The sequence below is a fragment of the Trachemys scripta genome, chromosome 17 (genome assembly GCF_013100865.1).
Source record: "Trachemys scripta elegans isolate TJP31775 chromosome 17, CAS_Tse_1.0, whole genome shotgun sequence".
Taxonomy (NCBI): Eukaryota; Metazoa; Chordata; order Testudines; family Emydidae; genus Trachemys; species Trachemys scripta.
The window spans coordinates 6483620-6510625 of NC_048314.1; the positions used below are offsets into that span (position 1 = coordinate 6483620).

General features: G+C 47.6%; 3 protein-coding genes across 3 annotated transcripts in view; 2 read left to right on the plus strand and 1 right to left on the minus strand.

Moving 5' to 3' along the window:
- MAN1B1 (mannosidase alpha class 1B member 1) overlaps nucleotides 1–7386 on the plus strand; it is a 31624-nt gene extending 24238 nt beyond the window's left edge. Inside the window, exon 13 of the mRNA XM_034793562.1 lies at nucleotides 1647–7386. Within this exon, the coding sequence (XP_034649453.1) occupies nucleotides 1647–1850 (204 nt within the window). The 3' untranslated portion in view covers nucleotides 1851–7386. The remainder of the gene's footprint in view (nucleotides 1–1646) is intronic.
- DPP7 (dipeptidyl peptidase 7) lies at nucleotides 7181–27006 on the minus strand (the record flags this gene model as incomplete). Its single annotated transcript, XM_034793564.1, is given in 8 exon segments — nucleotides 7181–8266; nucleotides 9118–9188; nucleotides 10017–10081; nucleotides 10801–10957; nucleotides 11038–11156; nucleotides 21961–22021; nucleotides 24918–25084; nucleotides 26925–27006. Coding segments are annotated over 8 exon segments (855 nt in total), but the record flags the coding sequence as incomplete, so codon positions are not given.
- Nucleotides 11315–20957, plus strand: LOC117889405 (kelch-like protein 13). Its single transcript, XM_034793563.1, has 4 exons — nucleotides 11315–13171; nucleotides 15235–15487; nucleotides 18220–18380; nucleotides 20231–20957. The coding sequence occupies exons 1-4, from the start codon at nucleotides 12119–12121 to the stop codon at nucleotides 20645–20647; spliced, it is 1884 nt and encodes a 627-aa protein (XP_034649454.1). The 5' UTR covers nucleotides 11315–12118; the 3' UTR covers nucleotides 20648–20957.

The window sequence follows — 27006 nt, forward strand, 5'->3', positions numbered from 1 at the left end:
ACTATGTGCAGACAAGGGGTGCAGGGAGAGGGGTAGCTAGGGGCTGTGTGTGGGGTCACTGCTCCCCGAGGGCTCTGCTGGCCCCAGAGCTGGGTCCCCCTGCTGAGGTGGCTCTTACTGTCTGTATGAGCCGTCAAAGGGGGCTGGGAGCTGAGAAGCAGCTGCAATCCCAGGCACCAGCAGGAAGAGATGGAGGAACGCTGTGGCTGCCCTCTCTATGGCACCAGCCAGAGCAGCAGCTGCCCCACTCTGCCTGGCTCCAGCCTCTGACCTGGCCACAGGTCGGGGCTTTACGGGAGTTGGGGGAGAGGAAGTGGGTGGGGGGTGGAGCTGTCCCCAGGACTGCCCCACTCTGGATAAGGCACTACAGTTTGGGCTGCGGGGGAAGAGCCTCTTTTGTTCCCCCAACTCTGCCCCTGTGCTCGGGGCTTCAGCCCCACAGCGGGGTATTGGGATTCAGGGCTCCAGCTGTGGGCCCCACAGCCCCCATGGGGGCTGCAGATCCCCCCCGTTTAGAACTGCTGTGTTAAATGATTAGATTGTATAACTGAGTTGTGATGTTGATGAAAGAATGTGTTTCATAAATGGGATGTCACTCCCATAAAATTTACCTTTTAACAAAGATAATTTGATAAATGAATTTTAGTCCAGCAAAGTTTCACCGATCCTTCCTTGAAACCATCCAGTTTCTGCTGTGATCGTGTCAGATCTCACAAACTAAGCAAGATCTGGCTGCTGGAATGGTACAATAGTTGGGTGGAAGGTTTCAAAGGAAAAAAGAGAGTGCTGCAGGAAGTCGTGTTAATGCCTCAGTAGGGGCATTCTTCCCTTTGGGTATGTCTTCACTACTGGCTGGATCGGCAGGCAGCGGTCGATCCAACGGGGATCAATTTATCGTGTCTAGTCTAGACGCTATAAATTGATCCCAAGCGCTCTCCCGTGGACTCCTGTACTCCAGCTTGGCGAGGGCAGGTGGAGTTGGAGGAGCGGCAAGAGTCGACTCACCGCAGTGAAGACACCACGGAAAGTCGATCTAAGGACGTCGACTTCAGCTACATTACTCACATAGCTGAAGTTGTGTAACTTAGATCGATTTCTCCCCTGCCCCAGTGTAGACCAGGCCTTTGTGTTTGTGTTGAGCCAATGCCGCAGCATAACCGTAGAGGAGCACTGTTTCTAGAAGTAGCTTTTGGATGAGCTATACAATTATGGTTCAGACTGCTTAGGGCCATGGGATCTTTCATGACCATTTCTCGAGAGTAGAGGTATTAAGCCTGTTGTCCTGACCAATTTCAACCTGGTAATTACAGTAATTGCCTCAAATTTCTTCTGCAGTTTTGATGGGACATTGTCCTCTTCACTTGTCTTGTAGCATTTCTTTCTGCTGTTAAACATGCAACATTTCACAGTGATGTGGCTTCATTTTACTGTATGTAGTTTGTGTATCAGTTTGTAAAGTGTTTTGTAATGCTTCAAAATTGAAATGCTTTATGTAAGTTGCAAAATATTATTTTGAAAGCTTTGCCTGCTTTTCTAATGTTTATTTTCATCTTTTTTTTTTAATCAAAATTGGGAGTTTGTAGATAACACAAGTTCTTTTTGGCTTATAGAAATATATAAAATTGTTAATTGTCTTTTTTGCACAGGTTCCTTCAGGTGGTTATACTTCCATTAACAACGTCCAGAACCCCAGTAACCCAGAGCCAAGAGATAAGATGGAAAGCTTCTTTCTTGGGGAAACACTCAAGTATATGTTTCTGCTGTTTTCGGATGACGTAGACCTAATCAACCTTGACAAATATGTATTTAACACAGAAGCTCATCCCCTTCCTATCTGGGCACCAGCATAGAAGTACTATATGAATCTTTGGCAGCGGGCTGTTACTTTGAGTCACTTTACTGTGCAGGGTTTGAACTGGGATAGCAGAGAATTGCTCTATTTACCCTTTCTTGGTTTTTAAAAAAATTGGAAAAGCATCTCTGATTTAGAGAAATCGGTCAGTCTTAAATCTAACTCCGCGCTTTAGCTCGGGGATGGACAACCTGAGCACACTATACTGCTTTGCCTGGATTTGATGCAGACATCAAGGTTGGGGAAGCAATTGCAGTGTGAACCCTGATGTTAATAGGTCTCTGAGCAACCAGTGACTCACTCGTGCCATTCTTTGTAGATTTTGGTTATATTTCAGGACAGCAGCAAGTTGTCTTATAGCACAGGATTGTCTCTGGAGAGAAGGACGTACTGAAAAGTTTGACTCCAGCTCATTCCATGGTATGAGCCTGTAATATCTCCATATGGTATGTGGGGTAGACAGAGATCTGTACCTTTGTCCCAGTAAAAATGGGGATGTCAGTAATATTGCTGACACTTTGATCTCGTTCCAAATCAATGAGCTCTGCAGCATTCTGTTTGAAGAGAGAAATTATGTTCCAAAACCATCTATAGTCCAGCATCTGAATTTTACTGAGCTGTGGCTAAAACGAATGAATGGTGGCAAATTGAGTACAGAACTTGCTGCTGATTTAGCTCAAAGTGGTAATCAATTTTGTAGATGTATGGCAATTTTTTTAACTTATCTGCAGGAATGCAGGAGACAATGTGAAAAGCAAACAATATACATACATGCATTTATATATATATATATATATATATATATATATATTTGCATCAGTTAGTCTCAGGTATTCTGACTGAAAGCTGCTTTGCGAGGTTGAGCTACAGAAAAGCTGGTTAGCACATTAGGTGTAATTCAAACCCAACTTTCTCAGATCTTGGATTTTAAAAATGTTATGTTGGATCAGTGAGGCTCATTGTTGTGCAGAGTAATTCCTACTATTTGTCTTACTATGGATTGACAAGGAGGGGTTTTCAATTCTTTTTTCTTCTTTGAAGTACCTTGCTTGAAAGTGTTATGTTCCCCTGTAGAATTAAATGCAGATGGTCTGAGGGTCTTCTGACATGGATTCAGAATGTGGTCCTACTGAAAGGGTCTCCCCTCTCACTGATACTGCTAGTAGACTTGCTGAGAGCTGTTTGGGTGCTTTGAGGAGAAAATAGACCTAGTGATTATGTATAAAAGTATTTTCTGAGAGTCTAGGGGGTCTTGCATTTTTATTTCTGGAAATGAGTTTCGAAAGTAAAATGAAACAAATGTTTGAAAGAAACATGAATTTTGGAAGTAGCTAACTTATGCAGTCCTGTGAACACCAATACGTTGTGGGAGAAAAGTGCTAGTTCACTTATATTTTAGGGTCTCTTCCTGTCATAGTTTCCATGCCCATAGGTCTCATTAATGAGAAGACAGGTTACAGGTACGTGTGTAGGCACAATCCACTCTAATTTTGGGGCTGAGAAATAGTGGTAATATAAAGCTGACCCATTGCAATTCAGTTATGGATTTAACAGTAAATGTAACTTTCTGTTTTGTAAAGTAATCAATGTCTGTATAACTTGTCTTGCCAGACCTGGTCTTGCTGGAGTAGGACATTACTATTTGGACCACTTTTTAAATCTTTAGGCAGTACTTATCATTCCTTGATAATGGCACATGGAAATGAAGAAACAATTACTGCAAATTATCTCTCTCTCTCTCTCTATATATATATATATACACACACACACACACACATACACAGAGAGAGAGAGAGAGGTACCATTTTTTTAAGTTTGTTGATGCTGGGAGTTGGGGATTTGCTGATATGACAAGTTAATGCAGAATGAAGTGATCCATAAATTCAAGAATTTTAGTAATCTTGGAATTTACAAGGTCTCCCCCTTAAGTGCACATTGGAATTTAGAAGCCATACCCTAAAGCTGAATAGTTGTTTTGTTGCTTGATTTTTACATGGTTCATAAGAATTCCAGAGTGTCTTGGTTGTATTTAAGGGGGCTTAAGAGTTAATTTTCAGGAGATGAATATACACCCCAGTGCAGAGAGCATATGGTTCTATGTATCACTTAAGCCCTGGGTTAAGATCATAAAGTGCAGTTGCACTCTTAGAAGCATTTGACTCTGCAAAAATGGCACTGTAGGGTTCCATGTGTATTGTGTTGCAATTCCTTCCATATCACATGAGCTCAGTATAGAAGTAGAAGGATATGGGATGAATTTCACTCTGAATGAATAAAGTGGAGGGAGGAGTAAACATTATCTCCCTCCCTCCCCCCCCCCCCAATCCTAAATTTCTATTCCAAAGCTATTGGTCTGATTTATTTCTTCTCTGGCTTCATGCTGTCTTAGGAAATTAACTTACCCTAACTAGTGGTTTTTGTCAAATCTGACCTTTTTTTTAATGTTTTGTTTAATATTGGTCAACATTCTGCTCAGGGTAGAACAGAAACCTAATGTCAGTTTGAAACTAGCATTTATTATGCCTGAAACATGTAAATAGTCTGACAATTGGCGATCTGATTGCTCCCGTTCTGACTGCTGAAGAGGAAGCTTTAATTGCTTATGTCATGACCTGCTTTTGTGCCTCCTCAAAGATACTTTCTTGCCTCTGATTGGTTTGTGAAGTTTAAAGGCACAATACTCCACCTTGATGGCACAGCACATCCTCTTACTTTCCAGACATGATAGGACCAGTGCTCATACTTGGTTGGAAAGTTTCCATTCAGGTACTGTATGGTCCTTTGAACCAAAGCCTTAAGTGCAGTGAATATAATCCATCTACTTGGCATCTCCATGCATTGAATCACTTCCCATACTCAAATAATGGATTGTTGTGGAAAGGCCATAATTTAATCCAGTGATGTTAAAGACCCTTTTGCCGCGAGCTGCCCTGGTTACTTTCCAAGAGCTTGAGTGCCTTGCCTAATTCTAACAAAACAAACAAAGTGCACACACTCACTATTCATTCGGACTTGGGCCTGCCTCCACTGAGGAATAAATACTGCTTGGTTTGTTGTGTATGGTCACAGCCATGAAGTACTGTACACTGACAGGGTGAGGCTAGTAGTGGGGTCTCATTTAGGTACCAGAGTTTAAATGAGGGCTTGGAAAAATCTCTCTATTAGCCCAAAGTAGATATGAAAGATTGATATGGGGCAGAAGTGAAACCCCCATTTGAGAAGCCCAACCCCACTGCCACCCCTTAAGTATGGGGATTTCTACCAAGGTGCTGTGTCTGGAATCTCTTGGGCCTCCTCCATATTTTGTATGGTCCTGTTAAGCGTCAGATTAAATCTGAAGCTCCACTCATCCTCTCCAACTGCTGGGAGGGAAAGAAGCTTTGCCTTCCGTTCTCCTCGTGCCTCCGTCATGAGGGGTTGAGAAGGCAAGTTTCTGCTACTGTAGGCTGTCCTAGCCTTTTTTTTGGTTCTTCACCTGTGAAACTACAGTACTTACTCCTCCTGCTGTGAGCTTTCTCAAGAAGCAGCCTGGAAGTGAAAGGAAGACAAGTTTCCTTGCTGCTCTCAGGATTCTGAACAGCAGCAATGAAACTGACCAGTCTAGTTAGTTTCACATTGCTGCTTGGCAGTCTCATAGCTGCAGTAGAAACACTGCAGCCTCAAAGAAAATACTGCATTTATTCACTGTTGGAAGGTTATTGGCAGATTGCAAAGGACTAAAAAGTCAGTTTTTTAAATGAAATCTTAAGTACTGTTGGAAGTGATGACACATACTTTAATGCTGCCCAGGGAAAGTTTCTGACTTGTGTGTGGATTTTTCAAGCCCTGGGTTAAGCTATTCTATTCTGTAACCAGAAGCAGCATTTCTTATTGTTTCTGGAACTTGCCCCTATGCTCCATATGGTTGTATGTGATGATACAGTGGAATGATGAGCCTTTTGGTAACAAAGCCACTGCTGTAGGTCTTAATCCAGCATGCTGGGCTGAGTTAGTGGGAGGAGCTGTCTACTCCTCTTACCAGCTGGTCAGTTCATGTCTTGTGAAAACATTCCTAGTTCTTTCCTTTCCTTTCCTTTCTCTTAGCCCAGTTACTCTAAAACTTTTTCCAGGAAATGGTGGATGGGCTTGCAATAGCTGTGACTATCCCAGTTGCCACTTTGTAGGATGTACTTGATAACTAGATTTTTTTCACTATATACCCTGTCCTCTTACCCAAGGTTTAAAAACCATAAAGGAAATAAATCTGTGCTGAACTGGGTCAGATTTGTCTGCCACAGAAATCTGCAACAGATTATGAAGCATGACACTCCCCCTGCCCCCCACCATTTGATGGAGCTACTTCTGACAAGATGAAAGCTGAATTCTGCCTCTGTCTTGCTATATATCTAACTTATCCCCACACTCTATCATCTAAAAGCCTTTACTATTTGATTTCTTCTATACTTCACTGATGTTCCTTTTTTAGCCACTTTCAGGCGTTATCTTCTAAAGAGGAACAAATCTAATCTGCAGAACTACTTTCCTTGTTAAGTTTCATATTTTAGAATCTTTCATGAGGTGCAAGAGGGTTAAAAAGAACTCTTGCCTCCTCTCAGAGTGGAAAGTTGGAAGTCACCCAAAGGGCAGAGAGCAGGCCACTGGCCACCACTGGTTCAAAGATTGTAGCTTAGCGTACTTTCTAGGTGGTTCACACCTCGCCTAGCTGCTTTGTTAATGCATCATGTGGCAAAGACCGATCCTAATCAGGGGCATGGTCTCTGTGTGGTTCCTGCTTTCCAGGAGCTGGGAGTGCTAGCAAGGCCGTGTAATCAAGAAGCAATTCCTGTAGCAGAGCAAGGATAAAAGGTTGCCAAGAGAGACAGCCACCTGGCCTTGGCTTATCTTGAGAGCTAGAGGTGGGGATTCCATTGGGGGAGGGGGAGAGTTGACTTTACTCCTTTCCCGGCTCTCCTCTGTAGAGACATTCAGCGCGCCTCTCATGGGGCACTATGAACCCTGCCAATTGCTGGAATGCTTCCGCTTTAACCTGTGTGACCCTTGCTCTATGTGGGAAACTTACTCCCAGTGCCTGGAGGGTCTGCTCTGAATCATGTGAAAAAGCATCAAGGACTGGCCCTAGTATCTATCTGAACCACCTGAGGCCTGATGGAAGCAGAGATTCACCAGTGTAAATATTAACCAACACTGAGCATTGAGTTGAGCAATGGTAAGAACAAGTGCTGTACTTTGCCCACCTCAGTAACACGAGCCTGGGATGATTCTTCCCCCCCAATCATGGTAAGGTGATACATTTTACTTTAAGGCATATAATTAATTACTAAGATGTAATATTTTTTCAGTCTTGCTAGTATTTATTGGTACACAGTATTTGCAGTAGGTAAGAGTCTACTTGTTAATGTGCAAAGATGAATTTATTTCACCTCTCAGGGTGAGAGAAAAATATCCTTTTTGTATCCTCTTTGGTTATATTCAAAAGCCAGCCCGTGGAATTCTATCACATACTTTAATAAACTTGTAATTTATTTTGAAATAAACGTAGGGGTCATCATTGGAAATGTGACTACTTATTCACTGCTAATGTTTCCTGTACAATAGCTGTTCACATTGGGATTACCTTAGATAAGGTACGTGCTCTCCAAACTTCAGTCTCTACTCCACAGCTGACCAATCACCTATATATATATTTATTTTCCCTACAACTCACTAATCATTATAACTAGTACCCTCCCTCTACTTCTTCACAAATCACCCAAGAGAACTTTCTCCTTTTAAGCATTTCTTTGAAGACATACTGTTTCTAGCTGCACATAAGCTACATCTGTCCTCTGGTTTTGTGTAACCCTGGAGATCGGTGTGGGCTGTGAATAATCAATCATACCTCACTCTCACAGCAGGGGCACATTATTTCCTCTACCATTCTGGAAAGCATGTACATAAAGTCTGACCCAGTTCCTGAGGAATGGTCTAACTCTTGCAGGCAAGCTTCTATTCTCTCCTTCTCCCATTACAATTACATCTTTGATACAATGCAGGTAAGCATGTGACTAGTGCAAAGTGCTGTTGCCTTCAGTCAATGGATTTGGCCTACGCGTTTTCTTTTGACAGACTTGACTGACTCACAGGACGCTTGACAGGTGAATTTTTATCACCGTGGTAGAGCCATTTGAACTGACATTTGTCAGATGGTCCGTGCACAAGTAGCTCCTAGGGCTGCCACCCTCATGCTTTCTGGCACACGCACTAGCAGCACAACATTCCTGCTGGCGGCCGGATGGATATCTTTAGGGTGATATACCCGCAGACATCTTCTCCCAGGCTCCCTCAATCCTAGCAGACGTCACCCAGTTATGGATAATCCTTGCTTCTAGGTTGCGTGCATCTGTGACAGATGGAGGATCAGCTGGATTATGGCCGCTGTAGGGAATGCCAAGCATATACAAGAGTTAATTGTCCATATCCCAGCATGAGCATACAGTTACTCAGAGGCCATAGCAGCCATGTTCAAGGTCACAGTCTAGCTAGCTGAGGTGCAAAGGATCTAGTTTCCTTACATAAAACATTTGTCATAGGAGGGCTTCCCCTCTTGTGCGGGGGATAGCTCCAGCCACGGAGAACAAGGTTGTAGACGTACCGCCTGCTTACCATTCTACGATGCAGCTTTAAACCATTTGAGTAGTGTGTAACCCTGAGAAATAAGTTACAGTACAAACCAAAGTAATAGTGGGGAGGTGGTCAGTATGCCTGCAGGAACGGGAGTAATGGGCTCTCCCTGAGTTTGGGTAGCTCAGGATGGAAGGCACATTACTGTCCTCAGTGCTCAAGCCAACCAGCTTCTAACTAAGGAAGGAAAGCTTGAGTGGTGGTATGTTGCAATGTGCACTGCATATAGGTTGTCGGGTTACTGGGGCAGAGCGCTGGCCCTACGGGGGAGAAAGAAAGCACTTTTCTGGAAAGGAGCTTCCACTGAGAGCAACTTGGCACAAGCCCTGCTCAAGAGGGCCCTTCCTCAGTGATGAGACCAAGTGAACACGGTAAAACAGCAGCTATGAACCAAACACCATTTCCATGCTCAAGGAGGGGCAGAGCGCAGGGCACTGAGTTGGGTAAGGGGACGGCTCTTCTTCCAAAGCAACGTTTCAGCAGCATAGTGCCCATGGTGCTTGGTGGGCTGTCTCCTGCTGAGGCTACTGGTGGTTTTCATTGCTGGGATCACCCAGGCCAACAGGGAGGCCGTAAGCAAAGGCTTATGGTTACAGGCTACATACCGGAGATCCAGATGATGAGCGCCTCCCTTAATGGTTATCGCAATTAGTGAGGAACTGAGGTTACTCTTTATCTGGAACAATCAAATGTGCAAGTCAAACTCCCTATACCAGACAAGTGTGTTGAATAAGGGCTTTAAAAATTAAAGACAGAGCCAGGAAGGGCAACAGGCCCCTGACCGTCATGAGCAGGACAGGTACAGGTGTGTCAAGATCATCATAAGCCCTTGTTTTCCTCCCACTCAGTCAAATGTGTTTTCTCAAATGAAATTGACATTTCCTCCATTTAAAGGTAAAAAGCGTCAATGGTTGTGGCCAGGCTTATTTCCCCAATAAAACATATCTGACCAGAACCACGAGCCTTTCAGGCGTTACCACGGCTGCCTCAGGTTGTTGGGAAGAATGAATTCATTTTTAGTTTGCACAAATCTGATCTTCAGCAACTAGAAGTTAGGGTGTTATTGCTGGGAAGAAGTTGGCTTTCCAACGGCAGGTGGAGCAACGGGAGCTGGAGTGGGGGGTGCTACAGCCACAGCTGGTTCTAGTTCTACTTCACCAAATTCTGCCCCAGCCGACGCTAGTGCAAAGAGCTGTTGTGTCTATAACGAGGTGGGCTTTGCTGCAGCACGGCCAATATAATCCAATCCCCTCTTTGGCAGAAAGCAGCAGCCTGCCTGCTAGACTAACGTACCCTTTGCCACAGTGTCCGGGGGCAGCAGAGCAAAGATACCTATTGAACAGGCTGGACATGAGCAACTGCTGCCTGCTCTGTAGCCATCCGGCATTGCCGCGAAGCAGCCTAAGGGGGTCTGTTAACACTAGACAGAAAGGGTGAGGTCAGCCAGGTTAAGAACTGGGGTCTCTCACACCTGTGCTCAGCCCACAGCGAGGTAGATACTTACGCCCCCGCCTGCCCACGGATCCAAGTCTCCATTCGAAAATATGATGTTGCTTGCAGCTTTCAGGTCTGAAATTCATACAGATGATATCTGAGGGGCCCCTTTACTCTCCTGTCCATTTACCAAAACCTGTTTAGCTGCTTCAGGGTGTGCAAATGACAGTGGAAAATTGAAAAAATTCTTGGCAGTCACTTTGGTTTTCCACTTGTTTTTAAGGGAAGTACAGTATGGACTGATTACAGAAAGCCAGGCTTCTCCTGGACTCTGCCACCACCTCCCCTCTAACAAGAGGTGCATGAAGAGCAGATGCGCAGAGGGGGAGGTGGAAAGGAAGCTGTGCCAAGAAGAGATTGCTGCTCATTCTTCCAGAAAGAAGCCAGTCCTGTCCAGCTCCACCCCAAGCATGACTGGCCTCCACGCTTTACTGGGGCCAGTCTGCTGTGTTGGTGCAAGAATCAACAAGGAGGGAGGAGGCAGAGTGGGAAGAGGGGGTTGGGGCAGGAGAGAGGGCAGGGCAGAGTTATGGTCCTAGAGGGGAGTTGCAGTGGGGGAGCATTAGGGAAACGGGAGGAGAAACTAGAGACTACTTGATTTGGTTGCAGTCCTTAACTAAGAGAACAGCTGCAACTGTACGAATCACTTGCCACCCGTGATGTGTGTGTATATTCATTATAACTGAGCCAGCCCCTCCCCTTAATGCTATCCCGCTCTCCAGCCCAGAATGCAGGGACCGTGGTGGGGAAATACACAGATGATGCAAAGGAATAAACAGCAACATACAGCTTACCGCTGCCCCAGAACATTGTTTGCAACCAGTCCCTTCGCGGGTGCACGAGCCATTTGTTGAAGCAGTACTGCTGTCTCATAGCCTCGGTGAACGGGATTTCAGGGAACATGTCGGTCACGTTGTTGCTGCTGAAGGTTAAGTTGATCTCGGTACACGCCTGTGATGGAAATGGGAACTGTCAAGATGGAAAGGGGGAGGATCTGTATTAAAGTCCACTGATTCCTCCAAGCAGCGTACCTGATAGTCCCACGCCTCGGCATCTGGGCCGATGCCACAGCCAGTCGGGTCAGAACATTTTCTGTACTGTTTGTATATGTCGTAACAAGGCGCCATTCCAGTCGAGTTGTAGAACACTCCTGTCAGGCAGAAAGACAGTTAAGCTGGGCTGCCGATACCTCAATGGCTGCGCTACCCAGAGCAACCCCAAAGAACTCAAGCTGAGAGACCAGCCCGAGAAGACGTAAGGAGATCAGGGTGTGTGGGCAGGGTAACAGATCTAAAAGGCTGCGTGCCAGGCTGTAGTAAAGATCACAGCTCTCCACCTGCCTAGTCATTAGATCAGCAAAACCATTGCCATATATTCGTTGGCTGTGGGAGAATCCCCTTCTCTGCAACACCCAGTGTCCGCAACAGGCCCCCTGGGTCTTTGTGCCTCGTTAGCTCTCCCAGATCTGGTCTCGGCCCTACGTGAATCTCAGACTAACTCACTTCAGCTGTTGTATAGTCTCTCACACAAACTATCCCGAACTGAATTCTCAAACCGCACAAGGCTAGTGGCTGTCCACCCCCCAGGGTGTATTTACTGCAGCTTCAAGACAGCAACTTAAGCAAACTGGCCAATGCCAGCCCTGCAAAGAAAGAATTTTGTTTGATCACGGATTGAAAAAGGGAGGGCGACATGCCCAGACTTGCCCAGATGAAAACGAGTACCTGGCCAATACAAGTCAATCAGGCGTAGCATGGGAGCTGGAGGAGACTGGGCGCCTTTGTGTGGATGAATAATTGGCAGATAGAGAAGAGAAGGAAGGACTGTTTGCTGCCTGCCACTCAAGTGACCTGCTCATATAGTAGCCCAAAAGGAACACTACAGACGAACACCAGTGATAGTACCGCTAGTCTCCTCTGCTGAGCACACAGCACTTGGTGCTCCTGCCGACTAGAAGACAGGATTCGGAAGAGTCCGACAGACCCAGCTCCCCAAGGAGTGAGACTGAAGGCTCCACTGAAAACCCCTACATGGGGGCAAGGAGTCACTCCTTATAGACACCTGCAGAGAGATTCCTGCGCCCCTCCTGGTCACAAGGCACCTTTCAGAGGGATGTCGCTCAGCGCTCCGAGCCAATCTCTCACATCGGACACATACCTGGCTAAACTCCTGGACGGAGCATGCAGCCTCCGCTCACAGAACGCGCTGTGTGATGTAACGCTGGAGGCAGATGGGGTTCGCTTTCCTGCGCACAAGATCATTTTGGCTTCAGCGAGCAATTACTGCAAGATCCTGTTTGTTGGAAACTCGTCCCGTGCCGGGAGCCCCGATGCGAACGTGCAGCTGAAAGCCATCAGCGCTGGGGGGCTGAGGAATGTTCTCAACTTCATTTACTCCAACAAACTGGAACTCTCCCTACAGAACGTCGAAGAGACGTTCAAGGCGGCAGAAACCCTTCTCGTCCGGGAAGTGATCAAGCTGTGTTTTCAGTTTCTGGAGGACGGCCTGAATCACAAGAACTGCCTGGACACACTCAACATCGCTAGGAGGCTTGGTCCAGAAGAGTTGAGACAGAAAGCCATGTACCACGTAGGGCAGCACTACAGACAGATACTGACTGACCCTCAGTGCATGAAGGAGCTGGACAAAGAGACCCTGTGTGAAATCTTAGACAAGACAGACATGGCCGGGTGCACCGAGCTGGAGCTATTCAACGCTGCTGTACGCTGGCTGCTGCATGACAGCGCGAGGCTGAAAGGAGCGGCAGATATTTTAAGGCGAATCCGATTTCCTCTCATTCCTCTGCGGGATCTGCAGAGATACGTGCAGGAAACCCCCATTATGAGGACAGACTCGGAGTGCCATAGGTACCTCCAGGAGGCTCTAACCTACCACTCCCAGCTGTATGCTCAGCCAGTCCTGCAGACTCAACACACAAGCATCCGCTCCAGCTCCTCTATGCTGCTGATTCTTGGTGGCAGAACCACGGACAACAGAGTCTGCAGAGACATGTGGGCTGCAGATGAGAGCTGCAGTGCATGGAGAAAGATAGGTGAACTCGCCACACCTGTCTACAACCACTGTGTAGCTGTGATCAATAACTTCCTCTTTGTCATCGGCGGCCAGTCCAGATTTGATCCCGCAGGGAAACATCCTTCAAACGAGGTAAGGCGCTTTAGGTTAGAGGGAATCAAGTGCTCGAAGGGAGTTCTGTACACACACAGGCTCAGAAGAGCTAAGGCCAATTTCCCCACTAGGTACCGAAAGTCAATGTTCAGAGGCGCTGAGCTTTCACAACTCCCACTATAGTCAGTGGGGGTCGCAGGTGTCCAGCATAACTGTGAAAAAACCCAGACCCCTTATTTAGCTGCCTAACGTTCATTGGAAAGCGCTGGCCTTGAACACGGCAGAGACAAATGGCCCTGCAGAGACTGAAGAGCTGCCTGGCATGCGAACGGTCTCCCTCAGTTCACAGCACTGCTCAGGATGGCCGCAGAGTAATGACCGGGTTGAATCACTCGTCACTCTCCTGGAGAGGGATAAGAGGAGAAGTCGTGTTTGAGATCGGAACGGAGTCATCTCCTCCAGGCTGCCCAGGGCAGGTCTGCTCCTACAAGGTATTTCCTAGTGCTCTGTCCAGCTTTAAAATCCCTCTGGGGACGGGGTTCCCACCACGTCCTTTGGGAGACAAGTTAGGCCAGTCAAACTCTCCATATCTGTTTAATATATTCCACTTCCGTGGATCACATCAGAAACACTTGTACGCCAGCCCCAAACCAGGCCAACCTCAAATACCTGAAGTAGTAGAACACCGGCCCACATCCATCAATCCTCCTGGCCTTTGAGCTCTGCTGCCTGACCCAGTCCCACTGAAACAGGATCATATTCAGACCATCCCCTCTGCCGCAAAAATCGCTCTAGCAAGGGCAAGAGTTACAGTTCGAGTCTCCTTAAAAGAAGCGCCTCCATTTCTCTTGCCCACGAAGGGTGAATATTCCCCCTCTCCCCCGTACATGCCCCAGCTCCAATGTCTTGCCCCTGCCTAGGAAGTAAGACACCATTGTTTCAGGGGTTAGCTAGAGTGTGTTAGCGCAGGTGGGGCTCAGCGCCCCACTTGCTAAATGTCACTTTGTGCTTAGAGCCCAAACTGGTTGCCCCCAGGGTCTCTGGCAAACTCTGCCCCCCAATCAGACTTAATGGGAGGGGGGGTTAGGGAGGCTGCAGGAAGCAGCACAGTGCTACCAGCATCCCAGAGGCTCTTCTGGTCTAGTCCCTTCAACCCCACCCAAAAAGGGTCAGCTCTGCCCAGGAGATGGGAAGCCTCAGACCAGGCTGGGACGAAGCGCTGGTCAGGTGGTGGCAAGAGGACAGAGGGGGATAGCGGTGCTGTGTCTTCAGCAGAGAGTTGTTAACAACCAGGAGTGAATTAACATGCCAGCCTGGCTGCTGTAGATCAAGCCAAGTTCTGCTCCGTAAGGAGGATCACACGGGTTTCCAGCTGGAAGCCTTGTTCTGACAGCCCCCTCGGTGGTAGTTTCCCATGGCCCAGGTGGGATTCCCGAGACAACCCATCTCTGTCAGGCTACAGCATAGAGCCTTGTACCAGGTTCTTATCACTTGCCCTGTTTAAATAAGTAGCTCAAGAAACACACGCAGCTTTCGCTGTGGCCCGAGATGTAACTTTGTGGAGGGGGCGTTGCGTAGATCTTACCCACACACAGTCAGAAAAGCTCTATAGCATTTAGGTCCTGTACGCAGACAAAGCTGAACAGGTTTGTTTAGACTTGGGGCACACTAAGTGCCATTTAAAGGAACCATTCAGGCTGGGCTGTATTAGCCCTCTCAGCTGAAAGGGGGGCTACCCTGGAATCCCGGGGTGTGCCTGCAGCACGTGTAGACGTACTGTGCTCATTCTAATCTAGCTAGCTTATGAATTGGAGTAGTGACGCTGTGGCAACACAGGCTTAGGCATGGGCCAGCTGCCCGAGGAATTATCCAGGGCTCTGGGCAGTCTTGTACAACCCACATGAAAGCCCGTGAAGCTGCAGCCTCACTGCTCTGGTACCCAGGCTAGGCCGATTAAAGCTAGATCAGGCACGTCTACACAATTGCAGTCACACCCAGTGAGCGCAGTGCATAGCAGTTCTTAAAGCCAGGCCTGTCTCCCACCAGCCTGGCTAGCTCACTGCCTGGCGCAGTGACCACTGTTCCCTCTGTTGTGATCCTAGGTGTTCCGCTTTGATCCCCGTGACATGTCATGGCTCCAGGTCTCCAGCATGCTGGAGAGGAGAACGCGCTTCCACGCGGATGTGCTGTCTGATCGCATCCTGGCTGTGGGCGGCGGGACGCTGCTGGGGAAGCTCACCAACACCATGGAAGCATACCAGCCTGCGCAGAACACGTGGGAGTGCGCGGCTCCCTTCCCAGTGCCAGTGGCTGATCATGCAGGCACCATCCACAAGGGAATCCTCTACATTTCAGGTGACGCTGCTCTTGGAACTCACGTAGCTACTTTGCTTTTACCGGTAACCTTACAGTCAAGTAAGACTGGACCAGGACAGTGCTTGGATGGGCAATTGACCAGGGAAATCCATAGTGCTGTATGGGGCTGGTGAATCAATAAGTGGTGCTCCTCCTCCTGAACCAATGCCAGCCGTTACATCAGAGGGCAGTGTCTTGCAGAGAAAAGTTACAATAGGATCTTGGCCAGCTGCAGTCAAACATCCCATTGCACGTTTTGTCAGACCAGGAATTTTGACCGTGGTGTCTTGGCCAAATTCCAGCTGCTTTCCTTTAAGAAAGCAAACTAGGGTGAGATTTCCAAAGCACTGCCGCATGTTTAGCCACACACGTGACGTGCATTTGAATGGAAGATGTGGGGCTAACACCCCTGCCCTGCCCTGGAGCGCTCAGCCTAGGCAACGAAGCACAAAAAGTAACTGAAGTGTAAGTTCTTCAGGGCAAGGGCCATCTGATGTTTCTGTACAGCGCCTGGCACAATGAGGCCCCAGGCCTTATGCGGACCGTGGGCACTATTGCAATATGCTTTACTAATTGCACGCCCACGCCCTGGTAAAAGAACGTTACTAAGGTTGCAAAGTCAAACACTCAAAAGTTAGAAAATGCCAAAATTAAGGTTGCCTGGGCAACCCTAATTCAGTCCCTTTGTGCGTAAGCACTTCCATACATTCTTTAATTACATGATCACATACTATTTTTTCCACAGGACCCCCTGCCTCATTCATCCCCTGCCCCAAAGCATGGGGACACTAGAATTTTTCAAAGGAAAAGCTGCCAGAATTTTTTTTAACATGGCAAAACAATGCGTTTCCCCCTAGCCTCAATCGTGGAAACGGCTACACTGTTCTGGTTGGAATTTTCCCAAAAAAGGGTCAGCCCCTAGGCAGACACCTGTCATGGAAAAATTTCAGTTCAGCCACTTAACGTCTGGCAAAGTTATAAACAAGTCTTATCAATGGGAAGTGTTGGGCACCCACAATAATAGGCAATTCTACCAGCCCCGCCTAGGACACAACTACCTAACGCAATGTGTTAAACATATCCGGAAATACAAAAATGAAGGGTTCCTTCAGCAATTGCTAACTTGGACACGTAGTATAATGTACAGTCAGCGCTAGTCCTGTCTTATGTCAAAAGAAAGCACATCATTAACATAATGACATTCAAGGTATTGCTTGTGCGCTATAAGATGATTTGACACGGCAGTAGGAACCTTTGGTTTTTGACTTTCATCAATTTTAAGGCTAGAAATGATCATTGGGATCGAGTTCCCGGACCTCCTTGATTTGATTTGAACTGTGCAATTTGCATGGTGCATTTAATATATAATTATACTGTGGTATCTTAGGAGAAGGACACTGAAGTGTAAGACTCTGAGATCAGTTCTACCTTAGTGTCCAAATAAGCATGAAGACCCATCTGAAATGACACCTCTTAAACCCTGGATCCAGTGCAAGGCTCCTGGATCAGCCAGAGTGACCGGCTGACCTAGGTCGGAAGGATGGCCCAGTGGTTTGGGCACTAGCCTTGGGCTTGAGAGACTGGGATTCAATTCTTTGCTCCACCACAGACTTCCTGCAGGAGTTTAGGCAAGTCACTTAGCCTCTGTGTCTGTTTCCCATCTGTACAATGAGGATAAAGATGCTCCCCTCCCTCCCAGGGTGTCGTGAGAACGAATGCATTAAAAACACGGTGAAGTGCTGACATCCCATGGTTATGTCTCATTGAAGTTAGAAAGGAACATAGGACTGGGTCATTGAGTCTAGTCCCCTGCTATCATAGGCAGCCCCATCACATAATCCCATTCACAGCACTAGCCCGTGGGGTCTTATCCACAGCTCTGTCCAGTCATACTGAACAATTCCGCATGCAGTGCTGGTATGAGAGCTTCAAACAAAACGTGCTGTATCCAAGCAGACAGCGTGGGGGTGGAGAGTGTTTACACACAATCTGGAAAACCCGGAGTTAAGTGTTGTGTCAGCCACATTTGACCTCCTGTCCTCCCTTATCTTTAACTCAGAGACTCTGTCTGCATTCTTCAGTTCAGTGAGCATGAAGGGGTGTGCCTGTCAAATACTAGCCTCCTGCCTCACAGAGAGGAAGCTAGTCTACTGCAGCCCTGAGATACCCACGTGAGGGGTGTCTTAGCGCCAGTTAGAGAACAGGAACGGGCTCAGATTCAAGAATCAGGCAAAACTTGAAAATTGAAAGATGTTTCAACAGATTTCTTTTTAAATAGCCACTTTTGTGCATCTCTGCACGTCCTGGTGCCCGGTGGAAGCAGATCCCCCAAGAGAGGCTGTTCCTGCTTTCTGGTTGGGTTGGAAATACCCCACGTGCCACCATAAAATCTCGTGGGGGGAAAACCTGTTTGCAGGAGACACTTTTCACATCCAAGAGGTTTGATTTTAAAACCTCCAGACTTTTGGATGCTCATCTGGCACACGCCACTTGTAACAAGGTCCTGCCCTTTCTGGGGAGGAAGCCCCTCCCCACAGGAGAGACAGCTGGGTCTTCAGGGTACAGCACCTTGGCAAGGCTGCATATGTAGCTGGAGCACTTTCCCCTCACCATGACATAGGCAGGGATGGCTGGCAAGGCTCCCTTAATGCCTGTTTGCAGAGTGCTGTGAGCCTCTGATGAGAACAGCTTTAGCAGGGCAGAGGGACTCTCTCCTCGCTTCTCTCCTCCAGGGGGCTTTTCTGCTGGCAAGACCCTGAGGGACACATACAGCTACCTCCCTCGCCTCCGGCGCTGGATCGCTAACCGTGCCATGACTTTCGCCCGGTGTGACCATGGAATGGCTGCAGTCGGAGACAGGATCTTCTGTATTGGAGGCAGGACTTTAAATGCTGTAAGTTGGGATTTGTTCTTAGAAATGGCCAGGTGGTGCCCCAGATGCAGGACTGTATTATTCTAGTTTGATGACACTGTAAACTTCATTAATTTCAATGGATTTCAGTCTTGCAGGGTACTAATGCAGTGGTGAACAAGCCAATAAGCCTGTGCAAATGCCTAGGTCCATACAATTGTTTTCATGAGTTGCTGCCCTGTTCTAATCAAATCCTAGTTACTACCAATATCAAGAATATTTACAGCATCAATGGAAATGTTTTAAAAGCCAAATCATCATTCCTTTGCAGTCGCATCCTAATGCAGGAGTGAAACGGACAAGCCGATTCTCCTCATGCGTGCCGAGAGAAATGCAGAAAGCAAGCAGAACAGAGAGAGGAAGGATGGTCCAGTGGGTAGGGAGCTAGCCTGGATTCAGGTCCCTGCTCTGTCACAGACTTCCTTGGACAAGTCACTTAGCCCATGTCTACGCTAGAGCAGCTATAGCGGCACAGCTGGGAGCTGCAGCTAGGGTGCCGCTGTGGCGTAGATGGTTCCTACGTTGAAGGAAGGGGTTTGTCCATTTCTGAGAGACGGTACCTATGTCGACAGAAGAATTCTTGTGTCACCTAGCTGTGTTGACAGTGGAGGTCAGGTCGACCTAACTACATCACACAGGGCACAAAGTTTCTACAGCCCTGAGCAATGGAGCTAGCTCAATCTCATTTTTAGCTGTAGACCAGGCCTAAGTCTCTCTGTGCCTCAGTTCCCCATCTGTACAATGGGGAGAATAGCACTGCCCTGCCCCCCAGGGATGTCGTGAGGATAAATACATTAGCAATCGTGCTGCACTCAGATACTACGGTAATGAGGGCCATAAAAGAGAGAGAACTATCAAGTAAATCAGGTTTCTAAAGCTCTTTCCATTTTACTCACTGCAGGGGGTTGATATAGGTGAGGGCTTTTCTTTTAGACTAGCTGTCCTGTGGCAGCCTGCCTGTCAAAAGGATTCTCTGAGTGTCTCCACACTCCTCCAGGAGGGAAGAGAATTCAATGTGTAACAAGCAACCCTGCTCCGGGCCATGCACCATCCTGCACCGACAGCTCCTGTGGTGTTCTAAGCACTCTGCCTCCAGCTCCATAGGCAGAGGCTCAATGCATAAGGATACACATGGTTTGTGTTATTACTGACACCGACAACTCACTAGTGGTGGGGCAGTTTTTCAGGCCTGCCTTTAACTGGATCCCTCTGGTTTTGTGCCTTCAGTTTTGGCCACCTGCATATCCCAGCATGGTGCCTGATCTGCAGATTCAGACAGGTACCCAGGTATCTAAGTGGGTTAAATCGGTGGGTGCAAAAACACTGGCCCTTGAAGCCTTTGATATAGAGGATGGGTTGATAGAGATGGAGCTGCGGATGACCCCTCCTCTCCCCCAAGCTTCACCTTGGCTGCTGTCCATGACATAACACAACCCACCATTCAGGGGCTCCCCCCAGTGCCTTAAATCTAACGGGGACAGTCCAGACCTTGGGCTCTTTCCGCTCCTAGGTACACTTGCTTTTCCCTGCATTCCTTCTCCATTTTCCAGAGAGGAACGACCCCTCTTCAGAGCCATTTTCTGATACCACTTTGGTGTTTCACATGGGTTTCTTAGGATGCTTTTAAATTAACTGCTACATTTCAACTGTGAATGAGGCCCCCTGAGCCCCCTGGTGGGCAAATGGTTTAAGAACACAATTTGCCTTTAACCATGACTTAGGACACTGGCATCACTCATTGGGTGGGGGATCATTAGATTGAAAAAGTCCAGTGCTACAGTACCATCCACCCAAGTGGTCATGTAGCAAATCAGTGATCTGGTTCGTTGCAGGCAGAGGAATGGATTCAAGTGAACGAGACAGAACATTACTGCCCGATGACTGACCAGTGGACCACGCTGACACTATCCCCCTTTGGCTGCTGCCAGTTCAGCATCGCTGTGCTCTACTCTAGACTCTATATCACAGGAGGCGGATCGCTGCGACGCATGAGTAAAGACGATGGCGTGTTCATCTATGATCCCGACGGGAGGATATGGAAGAAAGCTGGCTCCCTGCCTCATGCTTTGGTCGATCATGCCTCCTGCATGATTAAACTGTCCTGTGAGATGACAGCTGACCAGCAGGAGAGAGGAGCGAAGTGCTCGCCCGGTGGCAACAGCAGAAAGAGATCCACTCTCAGCTTGTTCATCACCAACAAACAAGAGCCCCACTCGGCTTTTCAAAGGGAGCAGGAACTGGAGCCGTGAAGGAGCTGCTCTGATGGAGCACGTGGCAAGTGCCCTAAGCATTTAAAGAGCTCTCCTCAATTCCTAGCCAAACACTGCTGCTCGGGAGTTAGGAGCAGCACATTCTTGGCTTAACATTAGCCCGGTGCTGGCGTGCACTGCAAGCAGAATGAAGGAGGAAGTGGAGGCATGGCCTAGCCGCACTGCGCTGGCCTGGATACTTCTCTAATTTTAAAAATAAAGAATATGTTCCCTTCTAAATCTCTAACATATGCAGACCTTCTTTGAAATGAACGAAGATGAAGGTTATTTTTTTAAAAAGAGTAGTTCTAAAAAACAGTAGTTCTAAAGAAGTGTTTTAATCTGCAAATTGCACTCAAAGTTTTTAAAATGTCAAAAATCTCCTTACAAAGTCCCCTTAGGCACATACGTTAGATTCCCTCCCTCCCTCCCTCCCCAGTGAGAAGCCCAATATAAACACAGAGATGCGTAGATTTTAAGGCCAGAAGGGACCTTTAGGATCATCTAGACCAGTGGTTCTCAACCCATGGCCTGCGGGCCACTTGAGGCCCAATCAGCACACAGCTGTGGCCCACGTGACGTCCTTAAGGCCATATATCTGTGTGGATGTGGCTCATGTAACACAGAGAGCTGCATGTGTGGCCCACAATGGTAAATAGGTTGAGAACCACTGATGTAGTCTGACCTCCTGCAGACACAGGCTAGAGAACCTCCAGCAGGGACTGCTGAATCGAGCCTGTAACTTTTGATTGAGCTGGAGTATGAGTAAAATTTTCCAAAGGGCCTAAATGACCTAGGAGCCCAAGCCTCACTGGGAGTCCATGGGGCTGAGACTCCAAAGAGCATAGGGATATGTCTACAAGAGCTGATGGCAGCGTACACAGGCATGCCCATTCTAGCTATTATCTAGCTAACATGGGTAACGATAGCAATGAAGACGTGGCAGCCCAGGCTAGCAACCCAAGTACCTACTCAGGGTCCCCAGCAGGCTTGTACTGTGGTTGCTAGCCCATGCCAACACATCTTCCCTATTACTGTTCCCCTTGCTAGCTAGGTTAAAGCTAGCCCTGTGCTAGGCTCACACCTTCCCTGGCAGCGTAGACATACCCTGAAAAAATGGGCAAGACCCAAGCTAATAGTTACGTCATGTGGGAGCTGAAAGGTTAATTCATTGTCTGTGACGTGTTAAGGTCCAGGTGCTACTGCAGTGCAAAGTGTTCCATAGCCCCTGAAACAATATGGGAGAACTCAGCGTTCACAAGTGCTTCTGAAGGAGAGTTTCAAATAAAGCAAAGCTGATAAAACTAACTCACCGATAAGAGCCGCCAGTCCTTTAATATGGTCCTGATGTGCAAGGATCTGGTCACAGCCAACCTGGATATGGGACACACACACTTTGGTCAGTTTCCAGACAGATGCTTTAAATGACAAGCAATTAGAAGTTAGTTTGGAGGTCTCAGTTTCACAAAGAGATTATCCTGGAAGCTTCAAAACAATGGATGAGGAAAGACACTCCACTCGGACTTTGAGGCTAGAAGGGACCATCGTGATCTAGTCTGACCTCCTGCATATTGCAGGCCACAGAACCTCACCCACCCCCATCAGCAATAAACAGTAACTCAGCCAGAGGTTAGGGGACTTAAAGACATCAAGTTATAGAGATGCCACCATTTTCTCTAGTTTAAACCAACAAGTGACCTGTGCAGAGGATGGTGAAAAACGCCCAGGGTCTCTGCCAATCTCACCTGGGTGAAAGTTCCTTCCCAACCCCAAATATGGCAATCAGTTAGACCCTGAGCATGTCGTCAAGACCCCCAGCCAGACACCTGGGAAAGAATTCTCTGAATAACTCAGAGCCCTTCCCATCTCCAGCAGTTGGACATATTTGCTACTAGCAGTCACAGATGGGCCACATGCCAATGTAGGCAATCTCATCATACCTTCCCCTCCATCAACTTACTTAGCTCAGCCTTGAACCCAATTAGGTTTCTGCCCCACTGCTCCCCTTGGGAGGCTGTTCCAGAACTTTACTTCTCTGATGGTTAGAAACCTCTGTCTAATTTCAAGCCTGAACTTGTTGATGACCAGTTTATATCCATTTGTTCTGTGTCAACATTGGCCCTTTAAGTTAAATAACTCCTCTCCCTCCCTTGGATTTCTCTCTCAGATGTATTTATAGAGAGCAATTATATCTCCTCTCAATCTTCATTTGGTTAGGCTAAAGAAACCAAGATCCCTGAGTCTCCTTTTGTAAGGAAGGTTTTCCATTCCTCTGATCATCCTAGTAGCCCTTCTCTGCACCTGTTCCAGTTTGAATTCATCCTTCTTAAACACGGGAGACCAGAATAGCACACACTATTCCAGATGAGGTCTCACCGGTGCCTTGTATAATGGCAATAACACTTCCCTCTCTCTACTGGAAATACCTCGCCTGACGCATCCTAGGATTACATTAGCCTTTTTCACAGCTACATCACATTGGCAGCTAATAGTCATCCTGTGATCAACCAATACACCCAGGTCTTTCTCCGTCTCTGTCGCTTCCAACTGATACGTCCCCAGCTGATAGCAACAATTCTTTTATTCCCTCAGTGCACGACTTTGTATTATTAAATTTCATCCTATTTCTCCAGTTTTCAAGGTCCTCCAGATCTTCTCTCTCTCAGGCATTTTAGCCGAGTTTAGCTGCTTTGTAAGGGGATAATGGAACAGTTTTGTCCTCTAATTACAGAGTGTGTTGGAGGACCTGGCCAGGAAATGAGCAGTTCACCCTGGAGCCACGATGTTAAAGGGCTGCAGTAGGGCAGCAGAAAAAGGTGGGGGGAATCGAAGTCAGTTACAGCCCTTTAGTATGTCAGTGTTTAGCAGAGTTTGGGTGACAGAAGGTGCTGGGCTAATAGCCCAGAGGAGGAGGCCAAGATTTTCAAGAATTACATTGCTGCTAGGGGCCCAACTTGAGACACCTTCAAAGGACCTGATGGTCAGAGGGCCAACCACTCGGCCTCTGAGAACCAGACTCCTCTAAGGGGTCTCAAATTGGGCCCCCCAAAATCACCAGTTGCTTGTGAAAATCTTGGCCTGGGGTTTTATCAGTTGTCACCCTCGGTCCAACATGGGCCCCAGCAACGCATGCTTCTCCACACCACCCGGCATAGTGCCTCAACTGCCCGAGGAGGACCACCTATTGGAGAGGATGGGGAAAGTCATTCTTTGTGGCTCATTCACGAGCTCCTTAGCAAAACAGCCAAGTGGAGCAGTTAGGAACTTGGGGGAAGTTCTGTGCTGTAGCACTGTGGCCCAAGAGCACTACAAGCCACACACCAGAAACGGAATGAAAACCATCAATGCCATTTGACCTAGGCCACCTAAACACCACCAGGACACTACTGCCCTAGATGGATTGGGAGGGGTGACTGGAGACCTCCGTACCGGGGTCCCAATCCTTTGGGCTATTTAGTGAGATGGTGTGGATCAGGCACTGGACTGGACCTCAGGATACCTGGGTTCAATTCCTGGCTCTGCTACTGGGTGACCTTGGACAAGTCATTTCCCCTCTATGCCTCAGTTTCCCCATCTGTATAATGGGGATGCTGATACTGACCTCCTTTGTAAAGTGCTTGAAGATCTAATGATGATAAGAGCTAGGTATTCTATTATGTTCTTATTCTAGTGTCCACAAAACAGTGTATTATTCTAGAAAGGATATCCACAAGTCTCAGCCTTGCTCTCCAGAGTGTGTTTTCCCTGGGCGAATGGAGAGAGGAAGAATTACCACAGGACAAAGGTCAAAAGGATTAGTTGTCTAGAAATGATCAAAAATATAAACTCGGGGGAACAAATCCTGTTCTTGCTTCCACTGTGCTACCGTATAGTCTATGACCTGGCAACGAGTGATTCTGGGTGCCTCAAGGTGGTGGGGCAGGGGGCTGACCTGAGACATCTTAAAAGGAGTTTGATTATTAGGAAGTCCGAGTCACTTGCCCTTGGAGAATCAGAACCCTTTAAAGGCGTCTCAAGTTGGACAACCAAAAAGCAGAGGTTCCTAAAGTGATTAGATACTTTTGAAAGTTTAAGTCAATGTGCTTGTATTGTGTGTAACCTGAGTGAAAGCAGAGGTTGGCTGAGGCTGACCGCAGCCATCCCTCTTAGGGCAATCAGTTTCAGATGTATTTAGTGGCAGGACAAAAAGAAAAGAACACACAAGATGATATTCATTGTCTCAAGAAGGTGTAAGAGCGCTTCTTGATCCCTCCAGCGCCCTAGCACTCACCTTGACGGGGTTAGCAGGGAAGTGACCCATGAAGTCTGTTTTGTAAGGATAGTCCATCATAGCCATCATGGTGAAGGCATTTCGAGCGAACTCAAACAGCTGGTAGACATCTTCCTTGCAAGAAACCCTCTTGCACGTGGCCATTTCACTGCTGATTCTATCGTAGGCTGCAGAGGGAAAGAAAAGTGATACATATGCTCCGAAGAGCGTAAACTGATATCACAGAGCCGCGCCATGTTTCCTTCATTCCACGGGACTGGCTAGTCAGGAGTAATATGAAGCTATGCAAACAAGAACAGGGTTTGTAATACTATATATTAACTTACACAAGTTTGGGTAATAACCCTGCATTCTTCCGCTGACCTCGCTGCTTCTTGGCGGGGGGGGGGGGGGGGGGGGGGCGGGGCTGGCTTACCCACGCCGCCAGGAGAATCCCTTCTGTTAGCATAGGCAATGTCAACACTGAAGCACTACAGCAATGTAGCTGTGCCACTGTAGCATTTTAAGTGTAGACAAGTCGTTACTCCTTTCCACTCCTGGAGCCTAGTCTCTCCCCAGCAGGATACAACTCCCACTGGCAGCTAATGAGGATTACTGGTTCCCTGCAGCAGGAGGGTCGGCCTCTTTCGTTTGCTCCCAGAGTTGTTTTCACTCCCATTAGTTCTGCAGGTCCAGCATAGCCCTGGGGGAATGCGGCTTTGTGCTGCCTCAGCTGTGTTCTAATTGCAGATTCCAAGACAGGCAGAGGCAGAAAGATCCCAGCTGCAGTCAGATCTGGGGTTGAATTTGCAGAACTGGTAGTTGGGGGGGAAAGCATATTTTTCCATTTGGGAGCTGTGAGAGTCACTGAGTGAGAATAAACCTGGGGCTCACAGCGTCACTACAGCTCAGATGCCCCTTAAAATGCAAAGATCACCTGGAGAGGCCTGCTAAAATCAGGAGACCCGGCTCGGAAAAGGAGCCCTGCTGCAGACACCCTAGGTTAGCTGAGACTGCACCACACAGTGCCCTCTCGAAAGCTTATGCTCTAATAAATTTGTTAGTCTCTAAGGTGCCACAAGTACTCCTGTTCTTCTTTTTGCGGATACAGACTAACACGGCTGTTACTCTGAAAAGTGCCCTCTCTGGCTCAGTTAGCACCAGCGGTTGCATTAGCGGTCCCAGCACATGCCCACTTTACGTCAGAGGAATAGGGACCGAGCAAACAAGAAGCGAGGGAGTGATAAGTAAGAAGGAAGGGTGAGAAAAAACAATGTTTGCTAAGGTTCCAGTAAGAGACTGCTTGGGATCATCAAACAGTTGCTGACATCACCGTCATCTTGCACACAATGCACCTCATCTGCTTGTGCATCACGTGTATATACATAAAAAAAAAACCCTGAGGCCTTTTCTACATGAGGAAGTTACACCCGCCTAACTTAAGGTAGGTCTACACTACGGGGGGGGGGGGAAGGGTGTTGACCTAAGATACGCAACTTCAGCTACACGAATCGCGTAGCTGAAGTTGTGTATTTTATGTCGACTTACCTGGCTGTGAGGACGGTGGCGAGTTGACCGCTGCCACTCCCCCGTCGACTCTGCTTCCACCTCTCGCTGCAGTGGAGTTCCGGAGTCGACGGCAGAGCGATCAGGGATCGATTTTATCGCGTCTACACTAGACGCGATAAATCGATCCCCGATAGATCAATTGCTACCTGCCGATCTGGTGGGTAGTAAAGACGTGCCCTAAAGGTGTGATTTTAAATTGATTTAGTTAAACCAGTGCAAACATCTGTGAGGACACACTTATTTCAGTTGAAGAGGGTCTCATTTCAATCTAGCTGAAGTGTTTCACTGTAAACCAAAATAAACCACTCTTAACCCTAAATAAGCATCTGCCCAGGGGGTTGCACTGGTTTAACTAAATTGGCTTAAAAACTGCAACTATCGCAGTCCGAGAGGGCCTCGGAAACGGCTTCTGCCTGCTGTTCGGAAGCACTCTGCTGTGGGCAGCCAAGCTCATCTTACCTCCACTCAAGTAGAGGTCATTGATTTCCTGGAAGGCTCTGCTCACGGCCTTGACACAAGCTGGGCTCGAGCTCTGAAAATC

Coding starts and splice junctions, on each gene's coding strand:
- LOC117889405 (XM_034793563.1), top strand. CDS start 12,119: ATGTCGCTCAGCGCTCCGAGCCAATCTCTCACATCGGACACATACCTG. Junction 13,172..15,234: donor GGAAACATCCTTCAAACGAG/GTAAGGCGCTTT, acceptor TTGTGATCCTAG/GTGTTCCGCTTTGATCCCCG. Junction 15,488..18,219: donor GGGAATCCTCTACATTTCAG/GTGACGCTGCTC, acceptor TCTCTCCTCCAG/GGGGCTTTTCTGCTGGCAAG.